The following is a 20161-nucleotide window of genomic DNA, read 5'->3' as shown; positions in this document are numbered from 1 at the left end:
AACTCATTTGTCCACATTCATTGCCACTGTCGTCATCCTCTCTCCAACCTGTTAATCAGATCTTATTTTGTTGTCCCTCAATCTTCTAAAGTTCAATTAATCCAAACCCCTTCAGGCTTTGACTGCACTGCTCCTTGTTTTGTCTTGATCGTACCAAAAAAAAAAAAAAAAAAGAAAAAAAGGACATAGGAGCCCTAGGCTTTGCTCACCCTACATTTTCCTCCTAAATCTAGACTCAACACCGGGGACAATTTTAGATTGTGTCTACAAATAAGGTTGTCATCTTCCTCCCCACACGGCCCTCAGTGTGTGATCATTTTCAGACCTCTTTAGCCCTCTGCTGGTGTTTTGGCATCGCTGCAGTTTCACGTTGAAGTGTATTGCACACACTTGAGACCCTTTGTAAGTCCATCCTTATCATAACATTGCATTTTATCACACACCATGTGACCTCTGAGCTGCTGTTGAGGCATGTTTCACTGCAATAAATCGACCCATTCTCTGTCACAGTGCCTTCTGCAAGTTCTCACTCAGGTTTTCAGGCACAGCTCACAAACATGACTCATCCTCTTAGTGTTGGTAACTGCATTCAGGTTGCAGTTGGGTCGACATATTAACCCGTCTGGTTATTTGGGTTAATGCTGGCTATCCATACTGTGGATTAGTGTTGCCAAAACGAAGCTGTGTACCCTGCCCCCGATCACACAATTTACTAAACACTTGGTGGCAGAAGAGCCAAGGCTGCAGAAAGACTTATCATATTTGTCATATTTGTCTGGTGCCCATTTAGCTTCTGTAAATCATCTGAATTTCCTTGTAAAGTCAAGGGTGGAAGTAACAAGTCAAATTTAGTCTTGTTACTGTAATTCAGTTGTTATTTTGTATGTGTACTTTTTGGTGAAGTATTTTTCGTCACTGTGTAAATGTTGAATCTGTCCCTGAGCTTCACACAGAAAAAAAGGCTGCAGTTAATTTAACAGTGAAGCCTGTGAATGCCATCCAGTGCAAAGCTTTGGCCTTGGCCTGTTTAAATGAGGAAAAGAGGAACAATCTGTAGAGAAACCACTACTAACATATCCAGAAAATTTCACTTGATGCACTCAATTTTTTTATTCATCACCTAGTGTGGGCATGGGAAGGAAACATCAAATAATTGCTTTCATTTAGTTATTTATTTCTCTGAGTGCATTTTCAGTGAGATACATAAGGGATACGGTCACTGTAGGCTATTTTTATTCATTTGCCTCTTGTTTGTTTACTTGCTTGTTTGTTCTATAATAGAATCAAAACAATGGTGTTCTCCTTACATCTGAACAAAAGGAATGATTTGGAGGAAAGCAGTGTCTACATGGAAAGAACAGCGAGGTAGACAAGTAAGGGGGAGGATTTTATCTGGGAAAAAAATAGCCTAATGTTCAGGACATGCCTACAAAGATAAGCAAGTGTAGGAGCTAGGAGGTTGGAATGTGATGTTTAATATTGTGGCAACTCTAAAGATATTAGGAAAACAAACGGTTTGGCTAATCAGGAATCTTAAACTGTGGTAGATATGAGCAAGAAAGAGAACTAATGGTCCTTTATTTCAGTGAGAATGAAGGAGTGTTAAAGATTTAGAGATGTAGAAGCTGAATGAGATATGAGTGAGACTGAGAGGTTATTAAATTACACATGTTGCATTTTATATCATTTCTTTAGTCAGTCCAGGTCGCTGAATAGAGTCCAGCCTCCTGTCCACACCAGAGCAGAAAGTGGCACTAGTGCACTTAAAATGCTGGTATGGTTTAAAGCCATGAATAAACATGATTTTTTTTTTTTTTTCCAGGTCAACATCAGAGATGGCAACATCACACAAGCGATTGGACACCATTGTTTTTCAAAAACTGGTCTATCCAGGCTAAAGGGCCTTGTTTTGTTCTGAACAATATGGTTTTGTGGTAATCTCTGTTTGTGCTCACAGACAGCAACAGTTTCCTTTGTTGTTTTTTTAGATTGTTTTTTTGGGGCTTTTCTGCTTTATCTGACGGTCACAGTAGAGAAAGACAGGAAGGGCAGGGGTGAGGCAGGGGGTGACATGCAGCAAAAGGCGGCCTCGGGTTGGATTCGAGCTCAGGACACTGCGATCAGGACTCAGCCTTGGTACATGGCATGCACTCTTATAAAGTGAACCGCTGAGGCACCCCAGCAACAGGTTTCCTTTCTGTATAAAATTAGACACGACACTATGCACACGCTGGACTCCCTCTAGAAACCCTTGTCTAATTTTTGTGTCGATACTTGAAGTGTCTGCAGGAGCTTTTTCACTGAGGGATCAAGTTCTGTCAACACCGATGAAGCATGATCGGTGATCTAAGCGGACAGTTGTTTTTAACTAGGATTTGTCTTGGAAAGCGACTATCTCTGTACTTATTGGGACTATCAAAAGGGGGCAGGCATATCCCAAAAAGGCTCATACGTTCTGAGGGGATTCATATGTCCTCACAAAACTTTGACCAGGTCGTGGGCCACAGACTTGATTAACTTTTCAAGCTGTTAAGACAAAAAGGCGCATGGCAGGTGGCATGGCATACAACGAAGTGTAAAATATCTGCCTAATGGATTAGTGAAACCAAACTAAACGTTGACATAAGGTCTGTCCTGGGCTGGGTGAGGGTGATGCCTGCTTTCTCTCAGGCCAGACCCACTCATCTTGGCACAGCGCTTGGTTGGTCGCTTCCTGGCCTTTCGAATATGCTAAATAAATGAATGAACTTGACCTTAGGCAGTGTTTCATCAACAAAAGGCGGTACTCCATCCACAGAAGGAGAACTCCATGAATAAAACACAGTATACATTCAACAAAGGCAGCATATTCCATTAATAAAGGGAGAGTTCCATCAATAAAAGGCAGAGTTCCATCAACAAAGACAGAATTCCATTAGCCAAACGGGATGTTCCATCAATCAAAGGGAATGTGTTCCATCAATCAAAGGCAGTGGTCCACTGAAAAACTGTTACAGTGGTGTTCTATTAACAAAGGAGCACATCATCAACAATGGGAGTGATCTATTCACAAAGGAGGGCGCTCTGGCAAAAGGAGGAACTCCATCAAAAATGGAAGTGGTTTGTCTGCTAATGGACTGTATCATCAACAAAGGGAATGCTGGATAGAACAGCTCCAGTGCATTTGACATGATGCACAGTAAACTGAGGAATAGTGACAAATTCAGACAGAAGGTCTAGCCTCTACGTGACATTTTTTGACTATTTTCTGATGAAGGAGCCACATAGCAACTTCTCACACTAATTCGGCCGCACCCCGGTCCACCCAGGCCACGCCCACTTCAGTTTTTTGCAGTTTCTCCAAAGGGCGCACTATGGGATGTCCTATGACATGGCATAGCCTATAGCTGCTGACAAGTTAGCTGACACACGACCATGGTTTACCTTGTATTGCGGTTATGACCGTTTCAAGATAGATTTCATTGCCTTGTTCATCACTGTGACTGTACCTTATGTGATTATATGTGACAAATAAACTTCACTGGTTGATTGATGTCAGTGTTGATTTGTTTTTGTTTGTCTGCATGTTTTTGAATCCTTATGTATTTTCTTCCCATGTGGTATTAGACTTGTGCATGTGTTTCATAACCTTTAGCATTATGCAGCATCATCACAGAAGATCTCAACTCGCCCCTCAGAGCCGGAGTAACATGTGCTTGGATGGACTTGTCTCCTGTGGACAACTCAGTCTCATTAGAGGACAAGAAGAGCTTGCTGACGGTTCATCTCCCCCGTCTACAGTTCATATATTCTACTGTTCAGAGATGAGATTTCCTCCACATCCTCACATCCCCTCAATTCATACTGAAAAGAGAAGACCTGGACAGTTTATGAAAACACACTAATGCACCTCCTCAGGTTTTTCAACTAGTGTCAGGCTGTTTAAGAAATTAGAAAAGAAGTGCAGGGAGGTGTGATAAGGATAGAGTGGAGGAGGATTAATCATCTTGCTGGTGAATGGACATCAAGCCCAACAATACAGCTAAGAAACGCAAGAGAATCTCCCATGACAAATAAGGGAAGAAGTGAAGCAAGGAAAGAAGACAAGCCTACCTGAACTGGGACAAAAGAATCAAAAGTCTCTCCCGCCTGTGTACCTGGAAAAATTGCCAAAGTAGACAAAACATCTGAATCTGGATACAGCCACACAGGTCCTTGTTTGAGGGAATTGAAATTGTAATGGAATCACTTGGTATTTAAAATGGTTTCTTCTTGAATATTAGAGTCCCAACTATATGTTTATTTTTTAGGGCTTTTGGGGAGGTTTTTAATTTTAATTTTAATTAATTGAGGTCTAAAGCAACTCCAATGTCAGTTTTATTTATTCAGCAGTGTATTTTGTCTAGTCTGAAGAAAGTCTCCTAAACTCTGTCAGGCTGGTGAGTCGGACAGCAGAGTCAGGATGTTATGCACCACTAAAGTTAGTTTTGTTCAGGTGAAATTACAGAAAAGTAACAACTCTTGAATTTGACAATGTTTCACACTCAGAGCCACAGTTTTGTTGCAGCACATGGACATGTATTTTTGTTTTGCCTGCAGAGACAATTTCACTTTCTCAAAATCTATACTGTACATTGAGTTTTTTATTGGGAATGATATAGTAATTCTGAAACTTCTACATCTGAAAGTCATAAATGTATTTCTTATTATGAGTTATCGTTAGTATGCAGACCTCAGGGATCAATTAGCTCCTTGATGTGAACATCATGTAAAACAATGTCGGTCTCTCCCTCAACAAGGGTGAAGTTGCCCACATTTAGTCCCATTATGTTTCAATTGATTATTTTTGTGAGTCAGTAATCTTATTAAAATACATTTTTTGCTGAAGCCCTGTGCTTAGCTACATTTTAAATCACATGTATTAGATTTCATTTGCCTAAACATCAGAGAACTTAAATTCATGATCTGTGAGCTGATTTACAGTTAAGGTAGTTGGCAAAGGAAAAGTCATTTTCTCCTAAATGCAGTGGTTTCTATGGTGGAATTGCATATCAGCTGTTAGAATGCTCTCTGCTGCTCCCCCCCATTGAGGTTTATGCAGAGACTGTCAATTCTTGTTGCTGAAAACATATTAATACTAGTATCATGACATGGTAAGACCAGTCCTGCATCCTTAAAGAAGTATGGAGACTCACAAAAGTGTTCAGGCCCTAAGAATAAAAACACATAAGAAAAAAATCTGGACTCTTGACTCATTTTTTTTTTTTTTTTTAACTTTGCATTTGCTCATTTTGTTAATTCAAACTCTGCAGCAAAAGGATGTACTTTAGTCAAAGTTTTTTTTTTTGCATAGTAATTTTTCAATTTATAGATACTGAAGATGAGCTATCTGCAGCTTCATTCAAAATATCATAACCAGTATCTATCAAAAAAAAAAAAAAAAAGTTGCCATTTAATTCAGTACATTTTTTCCACTGGTTACTTCACTTTTCAGTAAGGTAACAGTGCCCCTGCTTTAGCATTAGTTTACTAAAGCTTATTAAGGCTTCAGCAGCAGAGCCGCAGGTGTCAATACTCAGGTGTCAATCTCTATGGAGATAAAAATGACAAGGTACTATCATTAAAAGATTAATCATTTATTATTATTCTTCATGTATTGCTCTACAGTAGAGCAGCAGCTTAAGGTTTGGCACTTAACATTCTAACTTGTGTGTGAGGACTGACTCTATTACACTGGCATACAAAAACATTCACTACCACTGTTTAATCCTAAACTTGTTAAGGCCATTATACAGCATGGTCTCTCATACTGACAGCTAATTTCTTGAGATATGACAATGAAAAGAAAAAAAAAGACAACAGTGATCATCATTACTAAATATATTCAAGATTATCTGTGCAAGTACCTCAATTTGAGATGTTTAAGACATTGATCTTACATGTTACCATCGTGAGAAAAACTAATCTTTTTTTTTAAAATGGGGAAGACACCGACATAAAATGATTGAAAGAAAACAATTTAAGCTGTTAACTCATTGTGAGTGTCATAATGTTAAGGAACTATGACTAATTTGTCTAAAAGTGAAATGAATCAGAGCACTGAAATGGGTGCAGATTCCTATAGCATCCAGTGAGATGCTTCACATTTTAACCCACAGTGACGGATCTGGCTGCTGATGATGCGTAAGTAAATCACATCCGAAAGGTGGCAACATTTACTTCAAACAGACATCATGCATTATAAGCACATTACATGCATCAGAGGATTGTAGTGCAATTTAATTAATTGTGAATTTGAGTGTGAATTCAACCGTTATTAAAGATGCAGTTGCACCAGAAGTCATTAACCCCTTGAAACTTTTGTATTCTGTATAAATGACAGTTTATTACGTCAGGTTGTGATTATATCCCGCTGATGCTGTGCTCATAATGCAACACCTGAAGTCAAGTGCTGACTAAAGGGCCGGAGGCATGAGAACAGTGGTGATTTATGATCAAACCCAGTGCCTGGTTGTGCGTCGCTCACTGTTTGTCATGTTTTCTTTCTTATCTGAGAACATTTCTTGAACAGCATCAACTTTCACCGCGTGAAAGAGGACTCACGCACGCATAAAAACATCTTAATTACCTTTAAACTAAATGAAACTAATGCCCATTTTGCTTACAAGAGGCAAATTATTTCAACACAGGCCACAGTACAGACACAGATATGGCAGTGATTCCAGTGTGTGTGTGTGTGTGTGTGTGTGTGTGTGTGTGTTCATACAGTAAACCCCACTGACATCAGTCATGAAAACATAGTTATGCTCCCTAAGAGATCCTATAAGGCAGAGACACATGAACAGTCCATGATGTAAAAAAATCAGACACGTGTGTGAAGCTGCCCGGCTCAGGCCAGCGCGACACCAATGTGCAGTTCATTAGGATGACTGTCCTTGGCGTCAGAAGACTTTTATAAAACCATGGCCTCCACTGCGATGGCCGGATTCTCTATGTCGGCTTTGCTCTGAACCATGCGCAGCTCCAGCTGTGCAGGGCTGGGTCTCTTCCCGGGCCCGGCCATCTCTGAAACACAGAGGAGAGGCAGACCAGCTAAAGCCATCCCTTTGCCAGGAAACAGCAAAAATATTCAGAAAAAATAAACTTAAGTGTATTTGGGTGGTAGAAATATTTTTCTCCTTTCTTGGAAATGATCTTTCATCCTCAAGAAATTAACTCATGACCCCAAGGGAGGTTTCGACCCCCAGGTTGAACACTTTAGTGCTCAAGTGTCTTATATGAATTAATTGACTGATGGAGTGCCGAATTACATTTTTTGCAAAACTCGGCCATAATGTATTCCCTAAGTAACTAAATAAAGTAACTAAAATACTTTGAAAATTCTTTATGGCTTCAAGTAATGATTATTTTCATTGTCAATTAATCTATTGATTATTTGTTGGATTAACTCATTAATCATTCAACCTCGAAAGTGTGATAAAGATGGCGAATGCTCATGGGATATAGCAGAGCCCAAAGTGATGTCTTCACATTGCTTCTTTAGTCTGACCAGCTAAAAAATTAACTTAATAAATAAATAAAAACAGAAAACAGTAAATGCTTATCTTCCAACAAATGACTGCATGGAAAAGGTGGAGGATCTCACACACACACACACACACACACAGACCCTACCATTGGCATAGCTTATGGTCCTCTTAATGACATGATGCATGACTGACACTGTCTTTTCACAGGCAGTCTGAAAGAACAGCAAGAAAAAACAAAACATAAGCTACAATAAACATCTGTCATATTAAATCATCTCTATTAAGAGCACAAAGGCTGAAAAAGTGTTATTGATTTATTAACAATAGCTCTATAGCAACATCTCTTCATAATTGTGATTCTGAATGATCGAGAGCTGAGATCGAGGAGGAAAACAGTGTTTGTGGCTGTCTGGTGAAAACCTTGTGTATTAAAAACATTTTAATGGCACAGGGCTCATTCACACCAACATGGTTTGGTTCAGACTGTCAGACTGTTCAGTTTGATCTGAACCAAAATGCCAGCTGTGAAACCAGCTGTTTGGTCCGACAAATAGAAGTCGCCTTGGTCCAGATGATTCATTATATTTACGAGAGAGGAATTATACTCCATGTATTTGTCAACAGAGTTTAATCTGTGATTTCAGGTACTGTTGCTTCAAATGGTGTGTTGCCACGTTTGCGTCTGACCTTCAGGTCTTTGGGGTGGTGGTGAGTCCAGGCCAGCAGCATGGCGGCGAACAGGTCTCCTGTCCCCACAAACACAGCATCTACTTTAGGAATTTCCATGCGGATCTTCTGGCTGCTGTTGGTCCCATCTGGTCTCACTACAGCGAGGAAGACGAATAACAAAGCGATGTCACAACTGGCAGGGGTCATACTCAAAAGAGATTATATATTTTTTTCATTAAAATATTTTTTTTTACTGTCATCATTGGATGTCAAAAACACAAAACTGTAAGAACCTGAAGTCAGTGCGGCTACTCATATCCACTAAATGAGAAGCTGTGCTGAGCCTGTGAGTGGCCACAGGACAGAAAATAAAAAAACATATTTCAAAGCCATAATTTACTACCTTGCGGGCATGAAATCATATTGCATGCACATGCTGGACTCGTGCCCTTGTTCTTATTAATTCAAGAGCACAGGCTACATACTCCTATCTTGTTTTGGTTCATTTGGGCCCATTCTCATTATGGTTATTTTTTTGCATAATGTCATGCAACTTAAGAGTGAAATTAAATCACTCTCCCAAACAGCGGCGAGCGCCCAGTCCAGACAAACTTCTTGTCCCTTTGGGATTCATTCAGTTCAGTCAACCTTTATGTAAATCTCAAGGATACACTGAGGGCATGCAATCATTTTGAATGATGCTGTGGGTACATTTAAAAACATAAGAAATATACAGAAAAAATAATTGACGAGAAAACAAGCAACAGTAGAGCCCAGTTAAAAGCAGTTCCATTCGGGAGCAGAATACTTTGTGATCATGGTTTTAAACGGACCTATAGGTACAAATGTGTTATGTTTTAATGTGTACTGAAAAATGTCCCAAGTGTGTGCACATAACATAACTGATAATACCTGTAGGACCAATTTAATAAGGAAGTGAGACAGTATATGATGGCAAGCTGCCAATAGCAGCTTTATAAATAAACAGAAACCAATGCCTGCCATATCTTATGCTTAGAAATGTCCACCCAGTCCTTTCATACAAGATGCAATGATGAGTAGAATGACTGTCACGTGTAATAAATCTTAGTGCGGAGTGATGAGTCTATGGTGGCAGAGGCGTGTCTATAGATAAACATCACCATAATCCAAAAGAGACAGGAACATGGCCTCAAACATCCGCTTCCTGCTAGGAGAAGGAAAACGCAGTGTGCACTTTACTAACAACACCTGACAGGATTTCTGGGCTCTGACGTTCAAACCATTTTTCAAACGGTTATCTATGGCTGCCATTTGGAGCCTCCGACAGGTCACGATGCCGAGAAGAGCTTCAACTGTTTGCTTCATATTAAATTTTCTCTCTCTCTCTCTCTCTCTCACACACACACACACACACACACACACACACACACACAGGAGGAGGTTTTCCAACAACACGGGCCACTGCTAATGAACTGTAGGCGGCATTAGCAGCCTGGAAGACAGAGAAGCTTGTGATGGAAACGTTTCTGGCTCTACTGAGCCTGCAAGAGGCCACAGGAGAGGAAAAAAAAAAAAACGTATTTTGAAGCCATAATTTAATACCTGGAGGGCATGAAGTCATATTGCATGCACATATTAGACCCTTGTTCTAATTAATTCGGGAGCACAGGCTACATTTTACTATCTTGTTTTGGTTAATGTTTGCCCATTTTCATTATTATTATTTTCTGCATAATGTCATTACTTGTGTTCACAAATGCCCACGGGTTAATAAAATGTGAATTATTTAAAAGTTTGTGCTTAATATGGCTAAGCTGACTTTTCCCAGACAAGTAAAGGTTAAAATAAAGACAATGTATATATTAAAATTAAAAGCATCATGGTCACACAGAGTGAATGAAGATTCATATTCCATACTTGCAGTGCCTGACAGAGCGATAACAGACTAAAAGCATATAAGCTGGAGGTTGTTCAGTTTGTACACTGTATTTTACCTATTTTCTGGCTCCCAAGGGCCACCAGGAACTGGTCCCCGTGTTTGGAGGGCAGGTTTGAGCTGGTGAGGACGACGGTCTCTGGGCCCATCTGATGGAGCAAATCCATCACCTGGAGGACAGGAGAGGATCAGGGTTACTGACACGTCTGTGATAATCACCAAATAAAAAGGCGCTGCATGTGGCATTTTGTTGTTCTCAAAACGAGGGCCACATTTTCCATTTGCTTCCTGCTTGCTGCTGTCAAAAGAATGCTGCTATTTGTTCTCCCTGTTCTCGCTCTGTTTGTTTTGGAGACTAAAAAAGATGCGCAGATATCAGCCAACATGCTCCCTAATCAGGAACTGGGCAAGCATGCATTATCTGTTTGTCTGACAGGTTACAACAATGGGGGATTGAAAGCCCTCTTGCAGCCGAGAAGGCCTGCATATGACGCAATTAAGGCTTTATCACCACTATGAAAGATGGAGCGATACACGCCGTTCGAAAACCATCACGGCCGACACAAGTCTGCACAGAGGGAGTGAGCGAGGGAGAGACAGTCTGATGTAAAACAACTGCGGTGGGACATTAATGAGAAACCCTGTAATACTCACCTCTATCGCATCTTCCTCTGTGTTGATTTTCCTTCCTGTTAATAGCCTATGAAAAACACACAGCAGGGATACAATACACATACAGTACAAGTATAGAATGACAATGAGGCAACTGCACCCTTCCTCTCATTACGATCATCTATTCAATATGCAACAAACATCCACAAAGTCTCATTCTATTAAAAGAAAATTAGAGAGACGGGCCTTTTCATGGAGATAGATCAAAGCATTTGGAAAGTCATCTTAATAGGAACACTGAAGTGGAATAGAAAGTGCAATTATGTAACCAAAAAAAAAATGTTATTGGTTTATGAGTCATGACTGATCCCATGTTTCTTCCTCCTGGCTGACTCCACTCACTCGGCTTCAAACTGGTTGGGTGTGAGGATGTCAGCCACTGGTACCACTTTGTCCCTGTAGACCGGCAGCAGGTTCTCCGGAACGTACTGAAACAGGGAAAAGAATACAGGAATCGCTTTCCAGAAACAAAACAGCTGGTTAAAAAAGTATCTATGGTGCTTTGCAGGTACAGACATAACGAGAAAAGAGATTTCTGCCATTTTCAAAAGTGACATCTACTTGTACAATTGGTCGTTGGGCAAAAGGGCAAGAGGGGAAAAAGATGTATAATGAATAACTAACACTGACAAGCTGTGTGCACTGTTGTGTTTCCTCCAGCAGACACTTAACCAGGCTGGGCTCCGCAGTTGGCTTGGGCAATATCCAAAATTTAATATCACAATATTGTCCTGCCCAAATCTCGCGATAGACGATATTATACGTTATTATACACTTGCTGCTTGCTGCAAAGTCGACCTGTGGCTCCATTTAAATCCAAAACACGGCCAAATTGGCAAGCTAGCATTCTTCTTTGAATCTAAGTCTTCCATGTGTGTATATTGAAGCGCTGCATGCTGACAACTGTAAACCGCCTATAGCTGTCTGGAGTGGAGGAACAGGAGGATTATGGGTACAGGATGCTCACCATAGCACCGTGGTCTCCCATAACTGGATCGCAAACTGCAGAGAAAACAAAGACAGTGAAAGGCCACTCAAACTGCATTGTGTACATGATCATAGACCGGGTGGATGGGTCTTGTACTGACCATACACCAGTTTGGAGTTGGCCTTCTTCAGCTCCTGAACGATGTCCACCACCATCTCCAAGAAGGACGTGTCCCTGCTGTAACCTTTGGGAGGAGACGGAGGACATGATCACGGTTTGCATCGCTTCGCCGCGCCTCATTCCACCTCCAGAGACGCCACATTACGTCGCATTCTTTCTCCCTGAAGCGTAATGCAATGCCATCTTCGTCTGATTATGATTTGATTGCATTTCCCTTTCCTTGCAGTCTGTTGCCTTGTTACTGAAGCTGCGTCAGCAACTTTGCATCGCGGCGGCTCCTGATCGCAGCGAGAGGCAAGTGCCTGGAAAATGTGAGCTTACCAAGAGGTCTTGTGAGGTGAGCTCAGTAAACCGAGCACAGCACGCTCATGTTTACACACCCTTTTGGTCTGTGATGCTTCATACCAAAAGGATACCGAAGGGACAAGAGAGGCAAAGTGAAATTCAAACAGTTACCTCTTGCTTCATCTTAGAGCCGCTGATGTGCCGAGATGCCATATGCAGTTCTGAATTTTTCTAATATCAGTCAGGGATTAAAAGGACCGTACCAGTGATTCTGCATGTTTAGTGAAATATCTACAAAATGTATAAACTTCCCATTTCTTCTAATATTTTGCTATGGCAAGCAAGCATATTTTAGAACTCTAATATCATTTTTCCTACCTTTTATGCCACAGTTTGTTTCCATTTGTTCCACCATTATATGAGCATAATACTAGAAAGTTTCTTCACACCAGTGTCCATCAACACAATAAAGTTGTTCTCATTAGTTTTACTAAAAGCAGCATCACTGGTGTGTTTGGGTGACTTGAAGTTAGGCGGAGTGATGCGGTCTCTTCACCAGAAAAGTAAAGGGATCTACATGTTATGAAATCTTTAGTGGCCCATGTATGATTTGCAAAATGTTTGCTGCAATATAGAAGCCAGAACAGGGGTGCTATTCCTTAAAACGTGAAATTCCATGACTTTTCTACCAATAAAATGTTGAATTTCCATGACCTGTATATAAACATAATTTTTCCCTGAGCAAAATGTTAAATAAGCCCCAGATTCAGAGGTCTTACTGAAGTTCATTATTCTTTATTCTGTGAAGGAAATAAAAATAGCGACACACAATGGCAAATAAATATTTCACTGAATATTGAATAACCAGTTACACAAATTTTAAAGTGAGGCCAAAAAATATCTGTGTGACTCCACGACTCGCACTAAGAGTTGATTAAATTCCCTTCCATGTCTAGACTTTTACAATTCCATGACTTTCCAGAAACGCCTCCACCTGGTGAGGCTGCGACTCCTGTGACTCACCTGTGAGGACGTAGTCATAGTGGTTGACATTATTGAGTTTGATGCCTTCGTACAGCACATTCAGCTCCTCTGCCGTCAGTACCTGGCCCTTCCAGTGTGCATAGCCTAAAACACAAAGGGAAGGAGTCAAAACAGGGGACCGCGGCTTTTTAAGACCTTTAATTTAAGACTAACTTGAAAACCAAATTCAAGAACGCTGGAAAAAGACAATTTATTATTGAAGATGGCTGATAAAAGATCTGAAACGATCAAACAAACACTAGATCCTAAGTAGCTAAATGTTCAGGATTACGACGTCCAGCATGTTGACGTGTTGTAATAAACCCGTTCTGTATTCATCTAAGAGCAGACGAGCATTCGCATCTTATTTATGACCAGTGATGTAATTCATCAATAATAAAACCTAGCACTACTGTCTGTCCATTTCACATGCTTCAGTGCAATACAAGCCTCAGCTTGTAGTTTATAAGCCAGCAACCCTGACACAATGCTGAGCTGGACAGCAGAATTAGACATGGTCCGGCAGCTTGGTTGAGAACCAGAGTCTCAAATATGATCAAAATTGCAATGAAGGTGATAGGGAAAGGTGTTTATCCATCCCTTCAGAGCACTTACGAAACAGTGGTGGTGAGACAGGCACACAGGATTCTGAAAGACCCAACTAATATCCTGTTGCCGGAATACCAGATCCCACCCTCAGGTAGATGCTTCAGGGCTAGTAGGTATAAAAGCAACAGGTGCAAGATTTCTTTTATACCTACATCCATAACACTTCTCAACAAAAAATCAGCACTGTTCCCTCCGTAAGGGTATGCGCTTTATATTCTTCATATTCATTCATTTTATATTCATTTTATATTCTTTTTTAACAGCACCTTATGCAGATGATGCCTGTACGATGCCTGTACAGTGGCCGTAGGTAAACATATACATGCTGGCACTGTTATTCCTGTATATTGTACAATTTGTGTAAAAGACATTGTGTATTGTTCATTGTGTCGTGTATGCAGCTGTATATCAGCACTCGGAGCTCAAGACAAAATTTCCTGCAAGGACAATAAAGTTTATTTGATTTGATTTGATTTGAAAGTTGAAGTTTGTAGTAAAAGTGGGTTCTGCAGCAAGGAAAGCTCTTTGACTTCCAACAAGTGGGATATTTTCACTTTGTTGGACAGTGGGTTGGTCTAACCAGGGGAAATAAAGCCCACAAAACTCTAGTTTATTACAGAGAATTTTAGGAACTCTCAAATCTTGGTGGATGATGATGGTAGTACACAAAAATAGCACTCAATAAGAAAATCCCCGTTTTTAAACGGGCTTAAGAAAAGAACAACAGCGGATTTTATTTCTTGAGTCAAAAATTTATTAGTTCAAACACCTGCAGAGTGAATGAGAATACAATCTATGGTCCGAGTGCCAAAATATGTAAAGAATGTGTTTTCCCCCCAGGGGCTGGACACACTGGTGCAAAAGCACCTTAAGCCACCAGCTCGGGTTTAATTCTGAAAGGAACAGCCCGTCGACGTTCTGCGTCTTGGGCTTTCCGACTGAAATCACACGATCGCACGGGCTGTAATCCCACATCTAGCTCGAGCTATCAATCTCTGCTCAACACAAAAACCAGATTAACAGCCAGGAGAGTGTGGCTGGAATTCCTAAAAACACACTTTGTCCTCCAAACACGGCGTGATCTCCTACTTTCCCACCAGATTAGTTTCGTCTTCACGGCAGGACGTGCACTAACTGGCACGGGGTCACATTTGGGTTCAGCGAGAACTCTGCGCACCAGAATGGAGAATGGACTTGAGTGCATGTATATGTGCAAGTGTGTGTGTGTGTGTGTGTGTGTGTGTGTGTGTGTGTGTGTGTGTCCTTCCTGTTTTCAGTCATCTGCAGTCAATTAGAGCCAGGAGGGTTCATTCTAGGTTAAACTGTGGAGTTGAAAGAAAGGGGGAAGCTGACAACCGGGACACAGGCATCCCATTCAGACCGTGGGGAGGCCCCATTTGGCCCCCGTCCCATGAGGGAGGGGGGCTGGGAAGGCCAGGAAAGAAGAAGGAAAACACTTCCATCTCCGCTCCGGCATTGCAAGAGGCAACCTGGTGCAGTACCACCTCAAACGTGTTCACTTCAAATACGATAATCTGCAATTTCTGCACACTAATCTCATCTTGGCTTGATGATCGGTGGAAAATTCACTGATCATAATTTTCATTCAATCAATTCAATTCAAAACCGGAAGAAATACCAAACAAATCCTGTTTTTCTGGCTGCTGGTCAGACCAGTAAAGCAACTTTAAGACTTCACTTGGGCCTCTGCCAACCTGTGATAGGTATTTGTCAGTATTTTTAACATTTATAGGCTTTAGATCAATAAAGAAATAGCCAACGGATTAATAAATAATGAGGATGACTGTTAGGTGGACGTTTAAGTCAGAGGAAAAACCCCTTCCCAGATCCCCAGATTTGGTGGTGCACCAACTTTCCCTCAACCTGCCTCATCTTCTTTTGCCTCCTCTGCATCAGCCATTGCCTACATTTCCCAGAATGCCTTTCGACAACCTCCACAGAACATGGTTAGAGAGTGAGTGGAGAGGGATAAAGACAGCGTTAGGCAAGAGAGCAAGAGTTCACGGGCAGTAAAAAGTCAGAGTCACACACCTTTTTACTACAAACACACCACATGGCCACTGGCTGCAGTGCATTCTGGTCTCTAAAACCTCTAACACCTGGAGAGAAGCTGAGAGTGACAGCCACGTTTTCCAGGCTGCCGTGCCTCCATTATGAAATTTTATGATTATGACTAATAATCATAAAATATGACTAATAACTAAATAACTAATTTTCAGGAACATTACCCTGCTCGAGCCTCGCAGCCAATCACAGCGTGATAAATGACCTGCCTTCAGTTTCCACTATACTCTCTCACACATGCATACATTCTTCTCTTACATACATAAACTTTCTTCAGACATACATATTTTATCCATCATGTTAAATGTATACTCTAACTACACGTGCATGAGAGAAAAATGTATGAATGAGTGAGTTAAATATAAATGTGTGGCTGTAAGAATAAAAATAAATTCATATGAGAGTAAAAATACATGATATGTGAACTATAGTTTGTATGGCCCCTCATATTCAAATGAAAAAGCAAAACTCTTGTTAGTTAGGAACAACTTCTCATTCCAAAATAAAACCTACTGTATATTGTATGATTTTATACTCCAGGCTTATGCTCCTCCATGGATTACGTCACTACACATGTGACGCTTGGATTTTGGTGAATAATACCACGTTATTGAAAAAGGCTGTGGACTTTCCAGGCAGTCTACGATCACACTGACACCCTTGGAACTCAAGTGCAAGCTCTTTTATGCGACTGATTAACCTCTCGAGTTAAACAACAGCGCCTGAATCCTCCACTTTAGACTCGACTATGGAGTCTGTGTGTTAGATAACCTGCACAGTGATGATCCTGTCAAGGCAAGGCAAAGTCCAAAGAGCTTGTGATATACTCTTCTGTACACTGTAGTCAATATACAATCACACATAATCACCTTTAAAAATCCAGGGATAATCATGAATGGCTTGTAAATGTTAACAGTGAACTGAAACTCCACCTTTGGAAAAAAAAAAAAAAAAAAAAAAGGCCCTGGTCGTCTATCTTGCATCCCTGGGTCTAATTTCTTGCCGTTCGGTGTATTTTTCTAATTCCTGTGGATTCGTGACCATGTGACATGACACTGAGATGCAATTTGACAGTAGAAATTGTTTAAGTAATTTAAAAACTATTCAGTTCTTAGGTTTTGGTATCATCTCACTAAATTGGCAAGCAAGGCCTTCTTTCCACACCAAAAGGCATTATGGGAAATGTAGGAAATCAGTAACTTGAGTAGAAATAGGTGGATTACAGGAAAGTGACAAAGGAAAAAAGGTAAATTACATTGGAGAGTTTTTTTTGGTCTTAGCAAGCCGACAGTCTAAATCCGCTTTCAGCTGTCCCTTAAACACGCACCTACATGCGCCTAATTTTATATATTTCCCATGCTGCCAAAAATAAGCTGTTGTATACGTTTACTGGCTATATATTCCAGCTTTCAAAGTTGTCAGCTGATCATGCGAGGTGGGTCATCTGATCCTTAGATAGGACATGCAGAAAGTTCAGCGCCTAAAGCAGGCAGAACCAAACAGCTGAAGGCGAGGCACAAAGAGGGAAACTGGGCCAGCGGGTTCCCATTAATGATGAATGGGCACACCCTGTCAGCCTCCCCAGCCCCCGAACCACAGGCCCCACACTGGGGAAGGGGCCACCACCTACATCTTAAATCTAAATTAAGGATTTTTTTTTTTTTTTTTTTTTTACAATCACTGTGATCGCTCACTTGATATCACTCTTCATCTAGGTAGTACCGCCGTAATAACACAGCCAATTATTCAGCTTCCGGTGTGCAAGACAATCCTAAGGTTGAGCGATTCTACTTGTCCAGCCTAATAAAACCACCCAGTCGTGGCAGAAAGGCCAATTTAAGAGCGCTCGGCCAAACCTGTGTGATTGGAGAACTGCACGGAGTTGATCGAGTCCACTTCAAAGCCCAGCACCTGAGAAAAGAGCAATAATGAGGCAGGTGTTACAACAGTGAACAATGACTACGGCCCGGCAGTTTGCACAAGACCACAATGAAATAAGCTGCTTATGCTCGTGCTGTAGTGACTGTGTGGTGTGAGTGTGTGTGTGTGTGTGTGTGTGTGTGTGTGTGTGTGTGTGTGTGTGCTGCTGCAGGGCCAGTCCAGGCTGTGATGCCGCGGGAAGAGGTTGTCACGCCAAACTGCATTGAAAAATGTGGTAATTTAATGCTTCCCTGCTTGCTGACATCAGCACACAGCTTGCAGGACATTACGAAAGACCAAATGAGACTCAACCGCCTCTGCTGGGAAGTTCGGCAAGTCTTCCCCAAAAAAAGCAGCACGTGACCTCAATCAAATGACAACTTTATAGTGGAGGTGGTGGTGGAAGAGGACTGTGGGACAGATGGGGGCTCAACTCTCAAGCTGAAACTACATCGAAACAAACCCTGCTTGGTGTATTTGATTCACACCGAATTGAGGAGTCGCTCCTATTGATCTGATAAATGTGGCACATCATAACCTATGAACTATGAGTTATTAGCTGTAATAAAAGCAGCACTGAATTAAGAGTTTTGCATGCAATTTCACATTCAGTTTGCTCCCTCGAAAAGAGAATACACTTCAAATCTGTATCTATCATGCAAACCTCAAGAAAGTCAACTTTTCCAACTTTCCTGTGCAACTGATTGATCCCATTCACAGATATGATCTTTAATTATTAATACTATTTCTCTAAACAAACACTGTTTGTCTGAATGGCACAAGGTGAATATTGTACATGTTGGAGGAAATGACAGATGGCAACTGGGTTTACAGCCCAGGGCTCCATCAAGCACACAAAAACTCATCTTATAGTAACAGTCCGCAAGAAATTTAATCAGTGAGGCATGACTTTCATGTAACAACCCCGGAAGTCACGCTGTGATTCCATACAATCTCCCGTAGCTGTGTGATGATCAGTGTAACGCCGTGTTGCGGGCTGGTGCACAAACACTCATTTTCCTGCAAAGCCCCGCACGGATGATCCGTTTCCTACCTGTAATGGAAATGTTGCCGACTTGTTCCCCACGTAACCCCTGACAACGTGACTCTGGATGGACAACACACGACACTCCATCTCCCAGCTCGGACAGGCAGCCTGCAACACACGGGGCAAATTCAACAGAAATCAGTGGGAGCCGCTCGACGCCGTGCACGGAGCCGCATGCACAGTCCACCGCCGGCCGCAACTTTGCGTGACAGGAACAACCTCCGCCACTGAAGGACGGGAGCAGAGCCACTGACCCAGAACATTCACCGACTGGATACGGTTTTTATTTCAGGCAGCGCCACGGACACCTAAACAGGAGCGTCCGAGGATGATGCGTTCACTGCTCAGGCGCAGGATGGGAGATATGAGCTTCCTGCTACCAGAGACCACAGTTCACTGCCACCACAACTAAAACTACTATAACCACTGCTACTGCTACTTTTCATTAGTTATTAAATAAAGTCTGGTTATTCATAATTATATCTGTCTTCCAGAGAATCTATTAAAATATTTTTCTGCATCCTCTGCCCATTTTAACTCCATTATTATATTATTTTGGCTATGCTAGTATTTTATTTTACATGCTTAAATTGAATTCAGGTGGTTCATTCAGTCCTGTTGCTACAGGTGTATAACCTCCAGCAGCAGCCATGCAGTCTGCCTTTACAAACGTTAGTGACAGAGCGTCTGGTTCTAAAGAGCTCACTGAGTTCCAGCGTGCTGCTGTAATAGTAATGTAATAGGAAGCCACTGCTGCAACAAGTCAGCTGCTGAAGCTTCTTCCCTCCCAGATATTCCACCATCAACTGGAAGTGGGATTATTGCAAAGTGGAAGCGTTTAGGAACCACAGCGACTCAGCCACCAGGGGGCAGCACCACGTAAAGTTACAGAGCGGGGTCGCTGAGTGCGTAAAAGTGGCCGACGCTCTGCCGCCTCAGTAACTGCAGAGCTTCTCTATGTGGCGGTCTGATGGACGAGTCTGGGTTTGGGGAACGCCACGAGAACGTTCCCTGCCTGAGCGCATCGTGCCGACTGTAAAGTTTGCTGGAGGAGGGATAATGCTGTGGGCTGGTGAGATCCAAAACCTTTTGGATCTCACTCGCAGATCTGCAGTCCATGTTCTGTGAGAGCTAATCCTCTCATGGCTCTCTCAGGATGTTTGCTGCCATCTGTGTAAACATGAAGCAAGTCCAGAGAAACTGCAGCAACACTGATTCTGAAATGCATGTGCATCGACCATATCTCCTGTTTTCTTAGGGTTAGGGTTATACTTTTTTACATATGCTCTATTTCTATGCCTGTATTTATTGTTGTA

General features: G+C 41.6%; 1 protein-coding gene across 1 annotated transcript; it reads right to left on the bottom strand.

The window, feature by feature from the left end:
- Positions 1–5596: 5596 nt before the first annotated feature.
- On the bottom strand, positions 5597–19149 carry LOC115380198 (pyridoxal kinase-like). Its single transcript, XM_030081288.1, has 11 exons — positions 18852–19149; positions 17734–17788; positions 13184–13288; positions 11856–11939; positions 11735–11769; positions 11110–11195; positions 10750–10795; positions 10154–10265; positions 8196–8332; positions 7654–7720; positions 5597–7044 (listed from the first exon to the last, which is right to left on the bottom strand). The coding sequence occupies exons 1-11, from the start codon at positions 18930–18932 to the stop codon at positions 6932–6934; spliced, it is 921 nt and encodes a 306-aa protein (XP_029937148.1). The 5' UTR covers positions 18933–19149; the 3' UTR covers positions 5597–6931.
- Positions 19150–20161: the final 1012 nt, after the last annotated feature.

This window comes from Myripristis murdjan, chromosome 21, assembly GCF_902150065.1.
Source record: "Myripristis murdjan chromosome 21, fMyrMur1.1, whole genome shotgun sequence".
Lineage (NCBI taxonomy): Eukaryota > Metazoa > Chordata > Actinopteri > Holocentriformes > Holocentridae > Myripristis > Myripristis murdjan.
This window is presented reverse-complemented; position numbering and strand designations above follow the sequence as displayed.